Below are 19,993 nucleotides of genomic sequence, written 5' to 3'. Positions count from 1 at the left end.
TTTTTTTTTTTGAGACGGAGTCTCGCTCTGTCGCCCAGGCTGGAGTGCAGTGGCCATATCTCAGCTCACTGCAAGCTCTGCCTCCCGGGTTTAGGCCATTCTCCTGCCTCAGCCTCCCGAGTAGCTGGGACTACAGGCGCCTGCCACCGCCCGGCCTCGTTTTTTGGTATTTTTTAGTAGAGACCCGGGTTTCACTTGTGTTGCCAGGATGGTCTCGATCTCCTGACTTCAGTTGATCCGCCCCTTCCTCCCGGCCCCTCCCCAAAGTGCCTGGGATTACAAGGCCCTGAGCCCACCCGCCGCCCGGCCCAACTTTACCTACTTCTTCGGCTTCTCCACTGGAACCTTTCCAGTGACACTCAAACATGCTGTACTCTTTAACAATCCTCCAATGACCTCACTTCTCTTTCCACTTTTCATCCTGCCTGCTACCCGTCTGAGCCAACCTTCTTGGAAAAACTGCTGTACATCCAGTGTCTACTTTCTCACTTCCCATTCATTGTTTCAACGTACTCCAAAATGGCTTTCCCCCCAATTATTCCAGCAAAAGTGCTTTTGCTAAGGTCACTGGTGACATTCACATTGCTAGATCCAGTGGACTTTTCAGTCTTCATCTAACTGTTCATTTGACTACCTCAACCTGGAGATTCCCGTGGACAACTGTGACATTACCCTGTCAACTCCTCAGTCCCCTTTGCCAGGTTTTCCTCTAGCCTCATTGCCAACTCCTCAGTCCCCTTGGCCAGCTACCCTGCTCTAGTCAACCCCTAAATGTTGAAGTTCCTCAGATCTTTATCTCACACTGCATTCTCCTTAAGCAATTTCATTCATTCTATGGCTTTAAGTACCATTTCTGTATACAACTACAAAATTTATACTTTTCAGTTCCATAGATACAACTGCCTTGTAAACCTGGTAAGTCTAAAAACCATGCTCCTGAACTGACTCTTTTTTCCCCCAGGGATCCTGCATGCATCTAGCCTTTTTTGCTAGAAGCCCTTTCTTCTTCCTCACTTTCCACTTCCAAACCATGACTACATCCTGTCAAACTTCACCTGTACTCTATCCCCTTCTCTCCACTTTTATGACCATCACCATCATTCACTTAGACAAGCATGTCACTGCAAAAGCTATAAATGTCCTCAGAGGCTGCTCTGTCTATGGAGTAGCGATTCTGTTGTTTCTTTCTTAATAAACTTGCTTTCAAAAATATACTGAGATATTCTTTCCCATTTCCCACAGTTAAAAACAAGTTTATGGCCCAGTGGGAGGATTACCTGAGGCCAGGAGTTTGAGACTAGTCTGGGTAACATTGTGGGACTCTGTCTCTAAAAAAATACAAAAACATGCTGGGTATGGTGGCACATGCCTGTAATCCTAGCTACTAGGAGGCTGAGGCAGGAAGATTGCTTAAAAACAGGAATTTGACACTCAGTGAGCTATGATCGCTCCACTGCACTCCAGCCTGGGCAACAGAGTGAGACCATCTTAAAAAAAAAAAAAAATCAGCTTTATGTGGTATGTCTTGTGTTATGTCTCTCTGAATGCTATACGTTTCTTCATGGCATATCACAATTGGCATCTTATATAATTACTGTATAATGTCCTGTCTTTCCTAGTAGGCACAAAACTCTACAAGGCAGTGGCTATTTTATTCACTACTGTATCTCCAGCACCAAGCACAGTGCCAGGCTAGGTGAACAAATGAATGATTTGTGTATTTTTTTCTCTCCTAAAGAATTATGTTCCGTAAATAATAAAAGCGTTGTCTTTTAGCTTATGTCCCATTCAACAATTGTTTTCACTCTCAATATTCCCTACAAACACATTTGTTTAGTATTTTTCTGATTAATAAAATATAGCTCCCCCCCGCTCTGAAAAGATGCCCTTTCCTCTTTTAAAATGAATATTAAAGAGATTTCCAACTACCAGATATTTTCATAACTGATACACAAAGCAAGGTTTTAAACACCAGGTTGTTTTCTCATATTAAATATTGGTGACATAAAATGGTATCATCTGCAAGACAAACTATTAACACTTGGAAAAAATACTTTTCTAACTCTAAAATGGATTCTATGTGGGGGGAAAAAGCAGTTTTAAAGGCACGATTTAAAATGTGAAATCCTTCTGAAGATATGCAATTTATTGGCCTTTTCAGTTTATCTGCAGTGATCTTTTACAGAACAAAAATGCAAAATGTAAGAAAGTAAAGTATCCTAAAGCAGAATCCCAAAATGGAAATGTAACATACAAAACCGGTACACCAGAAATACTATGAAATACTGATGTCACATTGCTTGGACCTTTCTTTTTTTTTTTGAGATGGAGTTTCCCTCTTGTTGCCCAGGCTGGAGTGCGATGGCATGATCTCAGCTCACTGCAACCTCCGCCTCCAGGGTTCAAGCGATTCTCCTGCCTCAGCCTCCCAGGTAGCTGGGATTACAGGCGCCCACCACCACACCTGGCTAATTTTTTGCATTTTTAGTAGAGATAGGGTTTCACCATATTGGCCAGGCTGGTTGCGAACTCCTGACCTCAGGTGATCGACCCGCCTCGGCCCCCCAAAGTGCTGGGATTACAGGCATGAGCCACCATGCCCGGCCGCTTAGACACTTTTTAAAATCACTTGTTAAAGAAATACATTAAAATGAAAATGTTTTGGTGTCATTCAAATACTGGCACTTAAAAGCTCTGGTTTTTAAGAAGGATATAATATAATACCAGAGAAATCTGCTTTGAATTTTGGAAGGCTTTTTCACTCTAAAAGCAACTGCCTTTTGAATAGGCATAATCAAAAAATGCAGTGTAAGATGATTCACAAATAGTGAAAAATAAAGCAATAGTCTTCCATCATTTTGTTAGGGTTTCCTAATAAGGTTAAGTTCTCTTTCGACATCCCCTCTTAATCAAAGGCAGTTTTTGGTTTGTTTGGTAATACATACAAATTGCTTCATTCCACATCTGTCATTTCTAGTCCATCGCTTTCTTTGACGTATACCACTGAACCCAAGGCTTTCTCAGAAAAAGATCTTGTGCCAGTCCCTTCAATCCTTGAAAAGTTTTCTTGATTTGTGTCTTCTAATCTTATTTTCTTGGTGTTTTGAAATAACTGAGTCGTTGGTTCCAACCTGCTTTTTTCAGTCCCTCGTATTAAGTGATCATCCACTTTGGAATCCATATGCATAGCAGATACCTGAGTAGCAGATTTACTAAGTGAAAATCCCATTGGGATAGCTGAACAAATATGAAAGTAATTTTTAAGTAGTGGAAGTGTTTCTTCAACTTGATTACTGGGGAAAAAAAAAAAAAGTAAGTGAATGCAGCAGGAATTTCCCTAACTTCATGGCAATGTTTGTTGGAATGAAATGCCATGGTGATACTAAAAATGTAAAGTAAAATTGCCTCCCACCTTTCAGTGTTCACATTTTCTTTGTGGGAGGGTTTGCAGGTTCTAAAGATTTCTTTGAAAGTCTTTTTAAAAGGAATTTATCTGATTTTATGTTTTATCACCTTTCAGAAAATAGTAGAGATTCTCTTAATCCTTTCATTCTTGCTAGGAAACCTCTTACTAATGGGCTAAAGAAATAACTACTGAAGGCCAAATACTCTGCTAGTATTTTATTTTCTGCAAAAAATAAAGATATCCCGTAAAGATACTTGTGATTGGCTGGGCGCCCTGGCCCACGCCTGTAATCCCAGCACTTTGGGAGGCCGAGGCGGGCGGATTACCGGAGGTCAGGAGTTAAAGACCAGCCTGGCCAACATGGTAAAACCCCGTCTCTACTAAAAATACAAAAATTAGTTGGGTGTGGTGGCATGCACCTGTAATCCCAGCTAATCAGGAGGCTGAGGCGAGAGAATCACTTGAACCCAGAAGACGAGGGTTGCAGTGATCCGAGATTGCGCCACTGCACTCCAGCCTGGGCAACAAGAGGGAGACTGTCTTTAAAAAAAAAAAAAAAAAAAAGATACTTGTGATTAAGGATGCCCAGTCTGTTAAGAGAGATGATCAGCCGGGCGCTGTGGCTCACGCCTGTAATTCCAGCACTTTGGGAGGCCGAGGTGGGCGGATCACGAGGTTAGGAGATGGAGACCATCCTGGCTAACACGGTGAAACTCCGTCTCTACTAAAAATGCAAAAAACTAGCCGGGTGAGGTGGCGGGCGCCTGTAGTCCCAGCTACTCGGGAGGCTGAGGCAGGAGAATGGCGTGAACCCGGGAGGCGGAGCTTGCAGTGAGCAGAGATCCGGCCACTGCACTCCAGCCTGGGCGACAGAGCGAGACTCCGTCTCAAAAAACAAACAAGAGAGATGATCATGTAGCATGGAGGGAGGCCTTGGGAAGTTTCCCAAAGGAGGGGAGCCTAGGTCAGGGTTGCGCTTTCAAAGATGGGCAGGAATTTGGTAGGCAGAGTTGACCAGGATGGCAGAAGGGCAGGCTTCCTGCACAGTAAAGGTCTGAGAAAGCCCAGGGCTTACTGGGGAAGAGTCATCTACCCAAAATGCGCTAGTAGCAACCTGAGATCTGGAGCAGATTCCACAGCTTGGAAGGAAAGCACTCACGCCCCCCTCCCCCGACCTTTTTTTTTTTTTTGAGATGGAGTTTTGCCCTTTCACCCAGGCTGGAGTGAAGTGGTGTGATCTCAGCTCACTGGACCTCCACCCCCCAGGGTTAAAGTGATTCTCCTGCCTCAACCTCCTGAGTAGCTGGGATTACAGGCGCCCACCACCACGCCCAGCTAATGTTTGTATTTTTAGTAGAGATGGGGTTTTGCCATGTTGGCCAGGCTGGTCTCGAAGTCCTGACCTCAGGTGATCCAGCCACCTCAGCTCCCAAAGTGCTAGGATTACAGGCATGAGCCACTGTGCCCGGCCTCACCCACTTTTAGAATGTATTATGTCGTTAATATTTAGCTACTGTATCTTTGATAGTATACAATTTCATAGTCATCAAACTCTAATTACTGACTGAACATTTCTAAAGAATCATCTTGAAACCCTATTTATCCATATTTGTGATTGAATATCAGTGTTTATAACAAAACAGAGTCCTGGGTCTACTGTAGTAGCCTAAATATAATAGTTTACTCACATATTAATATAACAACTAGGTAAAAGTATATATTTGGCTTTCTGGGAATCAAATACAACTTAGCTAAATTTTTAAAGATCTCTGATGAAATTCTGAAATATGGGTGTACTTGTTTTTTAGATTTGGAACTTGAAGATGAATTTTTCTTCCTCATCAAAGGAATATCTAATACTGCCTTCAAATTAATAAAATTGAGTTTATTCTATTCTTTGGTTTCTCTTTTTGTTAGAAAGGAAATACTCCTGTCAAATGCATAACTTGAATCTAAACCTAAGGAAACAATCAGATAAACCCAAAGGAGGTATCCTCTATGAAACAAATAGCTTCTACCTAAAAATGTCAATGTTATGAAAGACATGGAGAGGCTGAGCAGCTGTTTCAGATTAAAGGAGGCTAAAGATACATTATTTCAAATGCAACCAATGCTCTTGGCTTGGGAAGGGGATGGAATGTACTACAAAGATCATTACTTAGATAACTGCAACATTTGGATATTTGACAATATTAGATAATAATATTGGATCAATGTGATAGATGCCACGAATGTGATAATTGTGATAATTATATATAATATTATATATTATATATTATTAATGTGATAATTATATAAGTCAATGTCCTTGTTCTTAGGCAATACATACTAAATAGTTGGGGGTGAAGAATCATATCTGCAGGTTGCCCTCAAATTGTTTAGCAATAGAGAGATAGATACATAGATACAGAAAGAGAGTAAAATATGCAAAATGCTAACAACTGTTAAATCTAGGAGGTAAAGCTTAAAAAGTTGTTCTACGTATTATTATTACATTTCTGTAGGTTTAAAACTTTTTCAAAATACAAAATTGAAAAAAGGTTTTAAAAAACACAAAACTCTATAAAACATTGCATTTGAAATCAACAAACGTAAAATAATAACTTATATAATTATCAATTTGTACATTAAATTTCAATCTACTAAAAGGACTGAGGAGGAACCAAATACAATAGGGTAGACTTGGCCCTGTGAGTCTCACCCTAACTTCCCCAGAGTTGAGGACATGAAGGGTGAACAAGTCTATTGGGGGCTTCTTTGGACTGGCATTTAGGTGGCTGCCATTCAAGAAGAAATCTGGAATATACATGTAAGAATAAAGGTACGTAAAGAGATAAATCAATCTGGACAAAAAGAACAAAGGGCTTTCTTTACCAGATATTAAGATATGCTACATGGCTGGGCACAATGGCTCGAGCCTGTAATTCTAGCACTTTGGGAGGCCAAGGTGGAAGGATCTCTCGAGTCTTGCAGTTTGAGACCAGCCTGGGCAAACAGGGAGACCTCATTCCTATCAGAAAAAAATTAAAAAAAAAAAAAAAGGTATGCCACAAAGTGAAACTAATAAAAATAACCTTGTACAGGTACAGAAACAAATAGTCAGTAGAATATGACAGAGCTATAACTTGGACTTAGGTATTTGAGGAACTTCACATATGTTACAGGTGGCACTATAAGGCAAAAGAGACAGAACAGACTAAGTTTAGTATGATAGTATTGTGAACATTGGCTCACTGTGTGGACAAAAGTTAAGCAGGATCTTAAATACAGAAGTGAGCTGGGCGCGATGGCTCACACCTGTAATCCCAGGCTTTTGGGAGGTTGAGGCGGGTGGATCACAAGGTCAGGAGTTCGAGACCAGCCTGACCAAAATGGCGAAACCCTGTCTCTACTAAAAATACAAAAATTAGCTGGGTGTGGTGGCGGGTGCCTGTAATCCCAGCTACTCAGGAGGCTGAGGCAGGAGAATCACTTGAACCCAGGAGGTGGAAGTTGCAGTGAGCTGAGATCATACCATTGCACTCCAGCCTGGGTGACAAAGGAAGACTCCATCTCAAAAAGAAAAAAAGAAAAAAACAAAAACAGTGAAGAGCATATGCATTAAAGACCTAAATGTGAATGGCAGAACTGTAAATGCAATAGAAGACAATGAAGGACACTATATCTGTTACCTTGGGGTGAAGAAAGATTTCTTGAACAAGACCTAAAAAGCTTGAACAATAAGGAAGGAAATCAGGTGAGTCTGATTACTCATAATTGGGAATTTCTATTCAATGCAAAAATATAAACAAAAAGATAAGAGACTGGAAGGAGATATTTTCTGTGTCCAAAGCTGATGGTATTTAGTGGCTGGAATAGAAAGAGAACACCTACAAATTAGCAAGGAAAAAGTAATCCCGCTAGAAAAATGGGCAAAGGATATAAAAACATAATTCAAAGACTGAGGAATCCCAAACAGCTAATGAGAGTACATAAAGAGATATTCAGACTTAACTAGGAATCAGAGAAATTCAAGTTGCAAAGACAGTGCAGCCTCCGCTCTCCGGGTTCCCATGAGTCTCCTGCCTCAGCCTCCCGAGTAGCTGGGATTACAGGCACCTGCCACCATGCCCGGCTAATTTTTGTATGTTTAGTAGAGATGGTGTTTCACCATGTTGGCCAGGCTGGTCTCGAACTCCCGACCTCAAGTGATCTGCCCTCCTTGGCCTCCCAAAGTGCTGGGATTACAGCGTGAGCCACTGTGCCTGACCACACCTGGCTAATTTTTAAAGCTCATTTTTTTGTCGAGACAGGTGTCACTGTGTTGCCTAAGCTGGTCTCAAACTCCTGTCCTCAAGCAATTCTCCCACCTCCCAAAGTGCTGGGATTACTGGCGTGAGCCACCACGCCTGGACTGGTTTGAACTTTTTAGAACAAAATCCAGATCACAGCAGTCCTCTGCTCAACACACTCTAGTTACTTTCCACCTCAGAGACAAAAACAAGTTATTTACATATCTAGTCCCCAGCTGTGGTAGGCAGAATAATAGTCTCCGAAGATGTCTTTGTCCTGATCCCCAGAAGTTGTGACTATGTTGGTATGTGGCAAGGGGGAATTAAGGTTGCTAATCAGCTGACTCTGAGGGTGGGAAAATTCTCCTGGATTAATTGGGTGGTACCAATGTAATCACTAGGGCTTTTTTTCGTTTTTTGTTTTTTTATTTCTTCTTTTTGGGACAGAGTCTCACTCGGTTGCCCAGGCTGGAGTGCAGTGGCGTGATCTAGGGTGACTGCAGCCTCTGCCTCCCGGGTTCAAGTGATTGTCTCGTGCCTCAGCTCCCAAGTAGCTGGGATTACAGGTGCACGCCACCACGACCAGTTAATTTTTGTATTTTTTGGGACAGACAGGGTTTTGCCATGTTGACCAGGCTGGTCTTGAACTCCTGACCTCAAGCGATCCGCCTGCCTTGGCCTCCCAAAATGCTGGGATTATAGGTGTGAGCCAGCGTGCCTGCCACACAAGAGTCTTTAGAAGTGAAAGAGGGAGGTAGAATGTGTTAGCCATGATGCAATGTGAGGAGGACTTGATTGGCCATTTTTGGTGTTGAACATAGACTGGGATCACAAGGGCTGCCAGTAGAAGCTGGAAAGGCAAGAAAGGGGATTTTCCCCTAGAGCCTCCAGAAGGAATGTAGACCTGCCTGACATGTTGATTTTAGCCCAGTGAGACCCATTTCGAACTTGTAAATCTCCAGAACCGTGTGATAATAAATTTGTGTTGCTTAAAGACACCAAGTGTGTGGTAAATTGTTGTAGCAGCCATAGCAAACAACTCTACCAGCAAGCACTCTCTCCTGTCTCTTTCCTTTATTCTACCCCAGACCTATCACCCCATTGCTGTTCCTCAGGAATATTCTATGCCAAACCCTCTCCTGCTCCAGGACCTTTGCACTTACAGTTCCCCCAGCTTGAAGCAATTTTTGCATTGCAAACCACTTCCCTTGAGGATAGTGAGTGACATGGGGCCTGGGATTGTGAAGAATGGCAGACTTCTGCTGCTAGTCATGATGGAATAACAGAGACCAGACTTATCCTCATGCTTTCAGCATCTATTTTTTTTTTTTTTTTTTAGACGGAGTTTTGTTCTTGTCCCCCAGGCTGGAGTGCAATGGCATGATCTCGGCTTACTGCGACCTCTGCCTCCTGGGTTCAAGCAAGTCTCCTGCCTCAGCCTCCCGAGTAGCTGGGATTACAGGCGTGTGCCACCATGCCTGGCTAATTTTGTATTTTTAGTAGAGACAGAGTTTCTCCATGTTGGTCAGGTTGGTCTCGAACTCCTGACCTCAGGTGATCTGCTCACCTCGGCCTCCCAAAGTGCTGGGATTACAGGCGTGAGCCAACGTGCCCAGCCTGCTTTCAGCATGAAAACACAAAACACATGAAGCAATGGCTTTTAGATATTGGACAATAGGCAGTTTCGGAGAGTGATCCTTGGGAGAAAGGAAATAAAGTAAGCCCTATGAATGGACACTGCCTAGAACTTTCAGACCTCAGCATAAGGAGGAAACTATCTGATTTAAAAACAGGAACACAGCATCAGTGAGCTGTGGAACAAGATCAGGTGGGTTAACACATATGGAATTGTAGTCCCAGATACTGTTTTGAGGGGATCAGGAAGAGGACAGTGAAAAAAAAAAGAGTAATAACAGAGGTTTTTGTAGTGAAGCTTGTGAAATGATGAAAAAACTAAGGGACTAGAAAACCCAGACCTTAGAAGGTGTCTGTCACGAGAGAGAGCACAGGGTACTAAATAAGGCTTAGCCTGGGCCAGGCACAGTGGCTCATGTATATAATCCCAGCACTTGGGAGGCTGAGGTGGGCGGATCACTTGAGTCCAAGAGTTTAAGACTAGCCTGGGCAACATGGTGAAACCCCATCTCTACAAAACATACAAAATTAGCTGGGCATGGTGGCACATACCTGTGGTCCCAGTTACTCAAGAGGCTAAGGCAGGAGAACTGCTTCAACCTGAAAGGTGGAGGGTGCAGTGAGCTGAGATCATGCCAACATACTCCAGCCTGGGTCCTGGGCAACAGAGGGAGACTGTCTTTAAAAAAAAAAAAAAAAAGGCCGGGCGCACTGGCTCACGCCTGTAATCCCAGCACTTTGGGAGGATAAGGCGGGTGGATCACGAAGTCAGGAGATTGAGACCATCCTGGCTAACACTGTGAAACCCTGTCTCTACTAAAAATAATAATAAAAAAAAAATTAGCTGGGTGTGGTGGTGGGCGCCTGTAGTCCCAGCTACTGAGGCAGGAGAACGGTGTGAACCCGAGAGGCAGTGGTTGCAGTGAACCGATATCATGCCACTGCACTCCAGCCTGGGCAACAGAGCGAGACTCCGTCTCAAAAAAAAAAAAAAAAAAAAAGGTTTAGTTGGGGCAGGATGGGATACTCAGTACCCCTTGGGTTTCCAAAGAGGGAAAGAAATTTTTACTTTCTCAGGTTAGGGGAGAAAGTCAACAGTTCTTGATAGGAAAAAAAGGAAAATCTTTTCACTCTCTTTTGACCTTAAAATGATCATTTCCTTACATTCTTTCCAAAGAATCTTCAGTACCATCTAGGTGGCATTCATAAATGCTTAAACTTTTCTTATTCTTTCTGTAAGGGAAGTACTTTCCTACTTCCTATATTAATAATCTCCCCACCCCTGGAGTCTTCAACTCCAACTGACAGTTTNGGCAGGATGGGATACTCAGTACCCCTTGGGTTTCCAAAGAGGGAAAGAAATTTTTACTTTCTCAGGTTAGGGGAGAAAGTCAACAGTTCTTGATAGGAAAAAAAGGAAAATCTTTTCACTCTCTTTTGACCTTAAAATGATCATTTCCTTACATTCTTTCCAAAGAATCTTCAGTACCATCTAGGTGGCATTCATAAATGCTTAAACTTTTCTTATTCTTTCTGTAAGGGAAGTACTTTCCTACTTCCTATATTAATAATCTCCCCACCCCTGGAGTCTTCAACTCCAACTGACAGTTTTAAACTTAGAACATTCTTTCCTATTTGTTTTTAATAATGCTAGGTAATGTATTCAAAATAATCTTAGTATCTGAAGAGGAAATGAGATTATACATTATTCCCTCTAACATAACTTCTCAGTTTGTTATTTTGTCAATTAAAAATAATTATATTTCCGAGGATATGTGCTCCTTGTGTCCTCTAGCCTCTTAAAGTAACAGGAACACTTAATTTTTTTTGGTATCTGATTATACTTACAAAGTATATGATTATCTGAAAACAAATGCGACAAAATATAAGACTATGTAATAACACGATGAAAAGAGAAAAAAATGGCACTTATATTAAATGTACTTTTATGACTAAATTTGTTCTAACATAAAAGTTGTTTATCCCTGCCAGTGACATCTTATGGGGAAAAAAAAATGAGTACTCACCTGGCAAAAACAGGAATTGTTAATCTCCTCAAACGAGAGCTTACTCTTGATATACACAGCGTTCTGCCGTATCAAGGGCATCAGAGAATTGCTGTAAAAACCTACGAGTGTCATCTGCAGGAAAGGGACATGGTAGGTATTAAGAAAAATTAAGAAGACTTTTCTTCCCCTCCCAATTCTGGGCTCCAAAAAATTGGTAGAAGAATGCAGCGCCCATTCTTTCTCACCAAAAGGCTCATTTGTCCACTTTAAGGTGAGGGGATTTGGAAAAGGACTGGCATGTGGAGAAGGAATATCGGTCAGGAATCCGGACTTTCGTTGCTAGTTCTGCCACTTCCCGATTCAGCTCTGATTGTGCAGAGCTGACCAAGCCGTGGTCCCCAGGCTCCCCTGACTCCAGGCTGCCCACGCTCGCCGGGACAGGCCGGCTTGCTCCCCGCAGGCTGCAGTGGGAGGGCTGGACCTGGAAGGTTCCCTCAAAACGGGCCCAAAAGCAGCTCTAGGAGTAACCGGTTCACCGAACATGGGTCCAGAAGGTCCAGAATGATGCCCAAGCTCTGGGAAAGTGGAACGAACCTACCGCCGCGAAGCAGCAGGGGTTCCAACCTGAGGGAAGACGGGGCGGCGAGAGGCAGCCTTGCGCATGCGCGTTCCATCCAGGTGTGGCAGCCTCAGGCAGGAATTAAGAAATGAGTTGTGGAAAAGGGGGCTCGCGGCTGGTTACTAGGAGACGGGACGCTCGGGTCGGGCGTCTAGGCGCTGCGTGGGCGTGCGCCTGCGCGGCGCCGATGGGCCAGGAAGAGGTCCCTCCTAGGTGCCCTGTACGGCAGGCAGGTGGACGTACGCGTCGCTCCGTGCGTAAGTGCGCGCGCACGGCTTGTAGTCCCCGCGACAGGAAAGGTCGAGCCAGGTACGCGTGCGCACCGGGCCTGGGGGCGAGCGGGACGGAAGCAAAGCTGGGGCGCCGGGGAGGTGGAAGACGAGCCCCACTCCGGTACAGAGCGTGAGGGCGGGGCCACGCCGGCGCCGGCTGGCGCTAACCGCCCCCGCCTCCTTCCCGCCGGCTCCCGCCTTCCTCCGATTCGCCGGGGCGGGGCCGGGATGATTTGGGGGTGGGAAGGGAGGAGAAAGGGGCGGAGGATGGAGACTGGGCGGTTCTCGTATTCCCCGCGGAGGCCGAGACCTGGCAGTCGCCGGGATGAGCTCTGGGCAGGACGGCGGGCCGAGGAGCCCGGGGAGGGACCCGGAGCTCCAGGTAGAAGCTGCGGAGATGCGCAGGGTGGGGAGAGCGCTGCTACTGGGCCAGAAGGTCTCTGAGAAGGCGGCTGCAAGCGGGCGGGAGTGGCGGGTGCGGGGCCGTGGCGGGCGGAGGTGGGCGCTTGCCGCGGGAGCCGCTGTGAGGGGCAGCGGCAGGCACAGCTGCCGGCCGGAAGCTTAGCAGCACGCGTTGCCCCTGCTTCTTGGGAGGTTAGGTTTGAGTCCAGTTCCTATGGTCACCGCTTGGCGTCCTCCCGCAGCTCTCCGCTTGGTTGTTGGGGGGACTGTTCAGTTTAGAAACGCTCTGGAAGCTCTGGTGGAGCCGAGGAATTTGGAAGTCACAGATTTGGGAGTTTAACCTGACTCCGGATCGCTCATTTCTGAGTCTCTGTCTAGACCTGGGGTGGTGAAAGGCTGAGATTACATAGGCATTTGCATGAAAATCTGATAATTTTAGTAAAAATTATACACAGTAAAGGCAGGGAAAGCTGGCTTTTGTTGAAAAACTATTTGAGACTTAAATTGGATAACTAGGTGATCATGGATTTGATACCTAAAAACTCACAGAAATATGGTTTTTTTTTCACTTTTTTTTTTTCCGCGACTGCAGGAAGGTTTGCATAGATTACAGTGTCCCAACGTTTTCCTTCTTCCATTCCAGGACCTTATATCCTAGGAGATTTCCTTGTTTAAAATTCTCTGTACTGGTGTTCAGCATTTCAAGTATACTTTGTTTGCGTGTAAGGACATAAATAGAGTAACAATAGGTTTGTAAGTAGAAAAAAACAGGTTAGTTACAGAAGTAGGATGTCACATTCGAATTTGCTTCCAGGATAAGACAGATTCTTGTTTGTATTTTAATTGATTAATGAGCCAAACTCTTCAGTCTTAGTGGGAAATAACTAGGAAGGTACATTAATGAAATATTAATTTTAAATCCTAAACTTTGGCATTATTTTGTGGCAGCTTCCAAAATATTTCACGTATTGTTTACCTTCTGAAGAAAAATCATTGTTTGTAGCTCAGAATATAATCAGGTGTAGAGATTCTCTGGGAGATCTTTCTGTATGCTTTTTCAGTTGCTTAGACTAGTTTGCTTAGGACGATTTGGTTTTGAAGTTCTCCATACACAGAGGCAGTTAGAGGTATTATTATTTATCTCCTTTTCAGATTACATGCTCCTTTCCCTCCCCACAGATGGCCACTCTCCTGACTTCTAAGAGCCACTTCCTTGATTTTCCTTAATGTTTCACATCATTGTATGTGAACGTGCACGTTACAGTTTGGCTTGTTTTTGAACTTCGTACAAATGGGATTGTACTAAGTATTCATTTACATCTTGCTGCTTTACTCAACATTTTTTTAAAGATTAATCTTTATCGTTGCTCTCAGTATTTAGTTTGGTGATTGTTTCCCCAAATATTTATCCACTTATTATGTAAAATCCTCTCTCAAAATTATTCATAAATCTTGTATGGTTTTCCACATCCTTCTGTTAGTGAGGCTGTTCCTTCCTACTTCAGTGTCTATAAGTCTACACTTTTGGAGACAATATTTTTAAAAAGAAAAACCCACCTCAACTGTAGTAAACTTTTGTGGAACCAGATTTCAGAATTCCATATGAAGTAGTCCAGTATTTTCCATTCTATCAAAAAATTAATTTGTTGAATACATATTATGTGCTTCATATTTTGCTCGACACTGATACTTTTTATTATATAATCTTATCTCCTGTTTCACTGAAAAATTAAAATTCAACCAGACAGAAACTTCCTCAGATTTCCATGCCACTTACCTTTTTTTTTTTTTTTTTTGAGACGGAGTCTCGCTCTGTTGCCCAGGCTGGAGTGCAATGGTGCGATCTTGACTCATTGCAGCCTTGACCTCCTGGACTCAAGTGATTCTCCTATCTCAGCCTCCCAAGTAGCTGGGACCACAGGTGGATGCCACTATGCCTGGCTAATTTCTTTTTTCTTTTTTGTAGAGACAGGGACTCACTATGTTGTCCAGGTTGGTCTCAAATTCCTGGGCTCAAGTGATCCTCCGGCCTTGGCCTCCCAAAGTGCGGGGATTATTGGGATTACAAGTGTCTAAATCTTCACCTGTCCTTGCTTTTCTTTTTCTTGTCTCAGGGCAATACATATTTACCTGGGTTTCCTCTTATTACCTCAGCTGTCTTTCTCCATCAATTAACATTAACTCATGGCTTCGGAATCTTCATGTTTCTGTACTGTAGGACTTCTTCACCTGGAGTCCAAGGACCTGAGAGAGTCTTAAATCCCCTGAAATTGTTTGTAAAGGTGTATTTGCATTTTTCTGAGGAGGGGCTGCAGGGCTTTTAATTCTGAAAGAGGATCCTTATGTAAAGAGAATTAAGGAACAAGTTTTTCTCCTCCTGTAATGACCTTTCCACAACCCTGGTCGTCTTCCACCTTTGTTCTACCTCTCTTCCTCTCACAATCATGCTTCCTAAAAGAAGTTTACATTTTCCATTTTTTTTTTCTTTACTATTCTTACATTAGTCCCCTTCAGACTTGTTTTCACCCACCATGGAAACTGCTTTGTTCGAATCATTAAATTTTCTTATTTTGAAAATGTTTTATTGCGTTTCACCTTTGTGCTGGGCACTTTTAAGGCTTTAGGGATATAACAGAGACAAGACAAAAACCTAGGGCTCTTGAATGTTATATTCTAGTTGAGGGAGATAGTAAACAAGTGAGCAAATAAATGATATAATTTCAAGTAGTGGTAAGTGCAAATAGCTTATCACTTATTTGAGAGAGTGACTGGGAGAGAGGCTACTTTAGATAAGTAGTCAGGGAGGACCCTCTGACATTTTAGCCAAGGAGCTGAGGGTGAGAAGATAGCCATGTGAAAGGCTGGGTAGAAAGTGTTCCTGAAAGGAAAAGCAAGAGCAGAGGACTTGAAGTCAAATGATATTGGCACATATCTTAGTCCATTCAGGCTGTTATAATGAAATAACATAAGCAGCAGAAATTTAATTCTTACAGTTCTGGAGACTGGGAATTCTAAGATCAAGTTGCCAGCAGAATCAATGTGTGGTGTTTTTTGGTTTATAGATGGTACCTTCAGACTGTGTCCTCATATTTTAGAAGGGGCGAGGGAGCTCTCTGGGATCTATTATATACCAGCAATTCTTCATGGCCTAATCATCCCCTAAAGGCTGTGCCTTTTTTTTTTCTTTTTTTTTGACGTGGAGTCTCACTCTGTCGCCCAGGCTGGAGTGCAGTACATGATCTTGGCTCACTGCAATAAATCCCTTCTAAGTTATTAGCAAATGTTGTTGGTTCTATCTTCAAATATATATTATAAATCCATCCACTTCTCTGTATTTTTGTTACCACCTCCCTGGTCCAAGTCACCATCATCTCCCACCTAGAATACTGCAACCATTCCCTGCTGTCTTTCTGCTTCTATTGTTGCACCCTACAACCTATTCTCCACACGGAAATCAAATCAATCACTTCAAAATAATGAGATCCTGTGGGAGGGGAGAAGGGAGAGGGAAAAAAACGAAAAAGAAAATTATAATAAGATGATCCTGGCTCAAAAATACATCAATGGCTTTCCACTGCAAGTAAAAATAAAATCCAGGCTGGGTGCTGTGGCTCACGCCTGTAATCCCAGCAGTTTGGGAGGCCAAGGCAGGCAGATCACGAGGTCGATAGATCGAGACCATCCTGGCCAACATGGTGGAACCCTGGCTCTACTAAAAATACAAAAATTAGCTGGATGTGGTGGTGTATGCCTGTAATCCTAGCTACTCAGGAGGCTGAGGCAGGGAATTGCTTGAACTGAGCTGAGATCATGCCACTGCACTCCAGCCTGGGTGACAGAGCACGACTGTCTCAAAAAAAAAAAAAAAGGAAGTCTGTTTTAGACATGTTAAAGTAGCCATGGCTGTGGACATCCTGTAAAAGTAATAGAATGCATTAAGTGCTCCAGTGGGGATATGCTCATAGTTCTTTTGGAATGGAGAGTAGATCCTAAGTCTTTTTTGAAGAAGTAGAAGTCAGAAATACTTTTTTTGTAGCTTCTTTCTCAGTGTTCCCTTAGCATCTATGTGCATTACTCTGATGTAGCAGTAATCATGCTGTGCTGTAATCTCTGATTTATTTGTTCTGGACTTTCCTAGATTCATTTAGGGTCGAAATTGTAGGGTTCTATTTGTTTTACATCTTTTTATCCTCAGAAAGATGTTTTTGGTTCATTCTTATTCTAGCTATTTATAAGTTTACTTATAAAGTGAATAAATGTGATGGCTACAGTCTGAAAGCATGAACTAAAACAGTGATACGGACGGAAGAAATGTAACAGATAATTTTTAGTGAAAAGATCAGTAGGACTTGATAGGCAATTAAGTTGACTCAGTGAGAGGAATTAGTAATAATAGTAAATAATAACATATAAAGTGCTTATCATGCGCCAGGCACTATTCTAAGTGCTAAAGTTAAAACATATATTAATTCATTTAATCCTCACACAACTCTATGATGCAGATACTCTTTTTTTTTTTTTTTTTGGTACGAAGTCCCGCTCTTGTCCCCCAGGCTGGAGTGCAGTGGTGCAATCTCGGCTCACTACAACCTCCGCCTCCTGGGTTTAAGCGATTCTCCTGCCTCAGCCTCCCAGGTAGCTGGGATTATAGGTGCCTGCCATCATGCCCAGCTACATTTTGTATTTTTAGTAGAGGTGGGGTTTCACCATGTTGGCCAGGTGGGTCTCGAACTCCTGACCTCAGGTGATCTGCCCGCCTCAGCCTCCCAAAGTGCTGGGATTACAGGCGTGAGCCACTGCACCCAGCCAATGCAGATACTCTTATTATCATCCCTATTTTGTAAATGAGGAAGCTATAGTCAGCGAAGTAACCAAGTCACCCAAGGTCACGCAGCTAATATGTGGCAGAACTAGGATAATGAATGTAGGCAGGCTGATGCCAAAATACATGCTGTTAACCACTCTGCTGTGTGACTTCCTAATTGAGAATTAGAGTTCTTCCTTATTTTAGACTTCACATTGAAAAAAATAAAAAAGAATAAATTAAAAATAATTTTTTTGCATCTGGCAATATGGCCGAATAGGAACAGATCCTGTCTGCAGCTCCCAGTGAGATGAACACAGAAGGCGGGTGATTTCTGCATTTCCAACTGAGTGTAAACAAAGCCGGTGGGAAATTCGAACTGGGCGGAGCCCACTGCAACTTGGCAAAGCCGCTGTGGCCAGACTGCCTCTCTAGATTCCTCCTCTCTGGGCAGGGCATCTCTGAAAGAAAGGCAGCAGCCCCAGTCAGGGGCTTATAGATAAAACTCCCATCTCTCTGGGACAGAGCACCTGGGGAGAGGGGTGGCTGTGGGCGCAGCTTCAGCAGACTTGAATGTTCCTGCCTGCTGGTCTGAAGAGAGCAGCAGAGTGCTCTAACTCTGCTAAGGGACAAACTGCTGCCTCAAGTGGATCCCTGACGCCTGTGCCTCCTGACTGGGAGACATCTCCCAGCAGGGGTCAACAGACATCTCCCAGCAGAGGTTGACAAACATCTCATACAGGAGAGCTCTGGCTGGCATCTGGCAGATGCCCCTCTGGGACGAAGCTTTCAGAGGAAGGAACAGGCAGCAATCTTTGCTGTTCTGCAGCTTCTGCTATTTGCTGGTGATACTCAGGCAAACAGGGTGTGGAGTGGACCTCCAGCAAACCCCAGCAGACCTGCAGCAGGAGGGGCCTGACTGTTAGAAGGAAAACTAATTAACAGAAAAGAATAGCATCAACATGAACAAAAAGGACGTCCACACAGAAACCCCATCTGAAGGTCACCAACATCAAACACCAAAGGTAGATAAATCCATGAAGATGAAGAAAACCAGTGCAAAAGCCTGAAAATTTTAAAACCAGAATGCCTCTTCTCCTCCAAAGGATTACAATTCCTCACCAGCAAGGGAGCAAAACTGGATGGAGAATGAGTTTGACGAATTGACAGAAGTAGGCTTCAGAAGGTGGGTAATAACAAACTCCTCTGAACCAAAGGAGCATGTTCTAATCCAATGCAAAGAAGCTAAGAACCTTTTGAAAAGGTTAGAGGAATTGCTAACTAGAATAACCAGTTTAGAGAAGAACACCTGATGGAGCTGAAAAACACAGCACGAGAACTTGGTGAAGCATATACAAGTTATCAATAGCCGAATCGATCAAGTAGAAGAAAGGCTATGAGATTGAAGATCAACTTAATGAAATAAAGCGTGAAGACAAGATTAGAGAAAAAAGGATGAAACAAACAAAGCCTGCAAGAAATATAGGATTAAGTGAAAAGACCAAACCTACCTTTGATTGGTGTAGCCTGAAAGTGACAGGGAGAATGGAATCAAGTTGGAAAACACTCTTCAGGGTATTATCAAGGAGAGCTTCCCCAACCCAGCAAGGCAGGCCAACATTCAAATTCAGGAAATACAGAGAATACCACAAAGATACTCCTCCAGCAGAGCAACCCCAAGACACGTAATCATCAGATTCACCAAAGTTGAAATGAAAGAGAAAATGTTAAGGGCAGGCAGAGAGAAAGGTTGGGTTACCCACAAAGGGAAGCCCATCAGACTAACAGTGGATCTCTCTGCAGAAACCCTATAAGCCAGAAGAGAGTGGGGGTCAGTATTCAACATTCTTAAATAAAAGAATTTTCAACCCAGAATTTCATATCCAGCTAAACTCAGCTTCATAAACAAAGGAGAAATAAAATCTTTTATAGACAAGCAAATGCTGAGAGATTCTGTCACCACCAGACCTGGCTTACAAGAGCTCCTGAAGGAAACACTAAACATGTAAATGAAAAATAGGTACCAGCCATTGCAAAAACATACCAAATTGTAAAGACCATCAACACTATGAAGAAACTGCATCAGCTAACAGGCAAAATAACCAGCTAGCATCATAATGACAGGATCAAATTCAAATATAACAATATTAACCTAAAATGTAAATGCGCTAAATGCCCCAATTAAAAGGCACAGACTGGCAAATTGGATGAACAGTCAAGACCCATTGTTCTGTTGTATTCAGGAGACCCATCTCACATGCAAAGACATACATAGGCTCAAAATAAAGGTATGGAGGAGGATTTACCAAGCAAATGGAAAGCAAACAAAGCAGGGGTTGCAATCCTTGTCTCTGATAAAACAGACTTTAAACCAGCAAAGATCAAAGAAGACAAAGAAGGGCATTACATAATGGTTAAGGGATCAATGTAACAAGAAGAGCTAACCTAAATATATATGCACCCAATACAGGGTACCCAGATTCATAAAGCGAGTCCTTAGAGACCTACAAAGAGACTTAGACTCCTACACAATAATAGTGGGAGACTTTAACTCCCCACTGTCAATATTGGACAG

General features: G+C 43.1%; 2 protein-coding genes across 9 annotated transcripts in view; one reads left to right on the top strand and one right to left on the bottom strand.

Moving 5' to 3' along the window:
- Positions 1 to 1,487: 1,487 nt before the first annotated feature.
- On the bottom strand, positions 1,488 to 12,019 carry CUNH2orf15 (chromosome unknown C2orf15 homolog). Of its 3 annotated transcripts, none has more exons than XM_017861375.1 (3): positions 11,946 to 12,019; positions 11,340 to 11,453; positions 1,488 to 3,196 (listed from the first exon to the last, which is right to left on the bottom strand). In XM_017861375.1, exons 1-3 carry the CDS (start codon positions 11,982 to 11,984, stop codon positions 2,954 to 2,956), a joined length of 396 nt encoding a protein of 131 aa, XP_017716864.1. In that variant the 5' UTR covers positions 11,985 to 12,019; the 3' UTR covers positions 1,488 to 2,953. The 3 variants fall into 3 exon arrangements, 2 of the variants coding, with proteins under 2 accessions (XP_017716864.1, XP_017716865.1); XM_017861376.1 differs by lacking the exon at positions 11,946 to 12,019 and adding an exon at positions 11,567 to 11,661; XR_001883213.1 differs by lacking the exon at positions 11,946 to 12,019 and adding an exon at positions 11,567 to 11,661 and having other exon boundaries at positions 2,312 to 3,293.
- Positions 12,020 to 12,085: 66 nt separating this feature from the next.
- Positions 12,086 to 19,993, top strand: part of LOC108521511 (centrosomal protein of 135 kDa-like) — a 31,233-nt gene continuing 23,325 nt past the window's right edge. The window contains exon 1 of one of the 6 annotated variants that reach the window (XR_001883210.1): positions 12,086 to 12,249. Coding sequence is in view for 2 of the 6 variants with exons in the window: in XM_017861373.1 (XP_017716862.1) it covers positions 12,538 to 12,648 (111 nt within the window). In the remaining 4 variants the exon portion in view is untranslated. Of the gene's footprint in view, positions 12,334 to 12,390; positions 12,649 to 19,993 lie in introns of those variants that run through there. The other 5 variants (XR_001883212.1, XR_001883209.1, XR_001883211.1 and 2 more) reach the window with 5 other exon arrangements.

The sequence above is a fragment of the Rhinopithecus bieti genome, unplaced genomic scaffold (assembly GCF_001698545.2).
Source record: "Rhinopithecus bieti isolate Rb0 unplaced genomic scaffold, ASM169854v2 scaffold_61590, whole genome shotgun sequence".
NCBI classification, from domain to species: domain Eukaryota; kingdom Metazoa; phylum Chordata; class Mammalia; order Primates; family Cercopithecidae; genus Rhinopithecus; species Rhinopithecus bieti.
This window is presented reverse-complemented; position numbering and strand designations above follow the sequence as displayed.

Excerpts from the sequence above, each read along its gene's own strand:
- CUNH2orf15 (XM_017861375.1), bottom strand. The coding sequence starts at position 11,984 with ATGCGCAAGGCTGCCTCTCGCCGCCCCGTCTTCCCTCAG. Across the intron at positions 11,454-11,945 it reads GCCGCCCCGTCTTCCCTCAG|ATGACACTCGTAGGTTTTTA; the intron begins GTTGGAACCCCT and ends CCTTTCCTGCAG. Across the intron at positions 3,197-11,339 it reads ACAATTCCTGTTTTTGCCAG|GTATCTGCTATGCATATGGA; the intron begins GTGAGTACTCAT and ends TCTGCTACTCAG.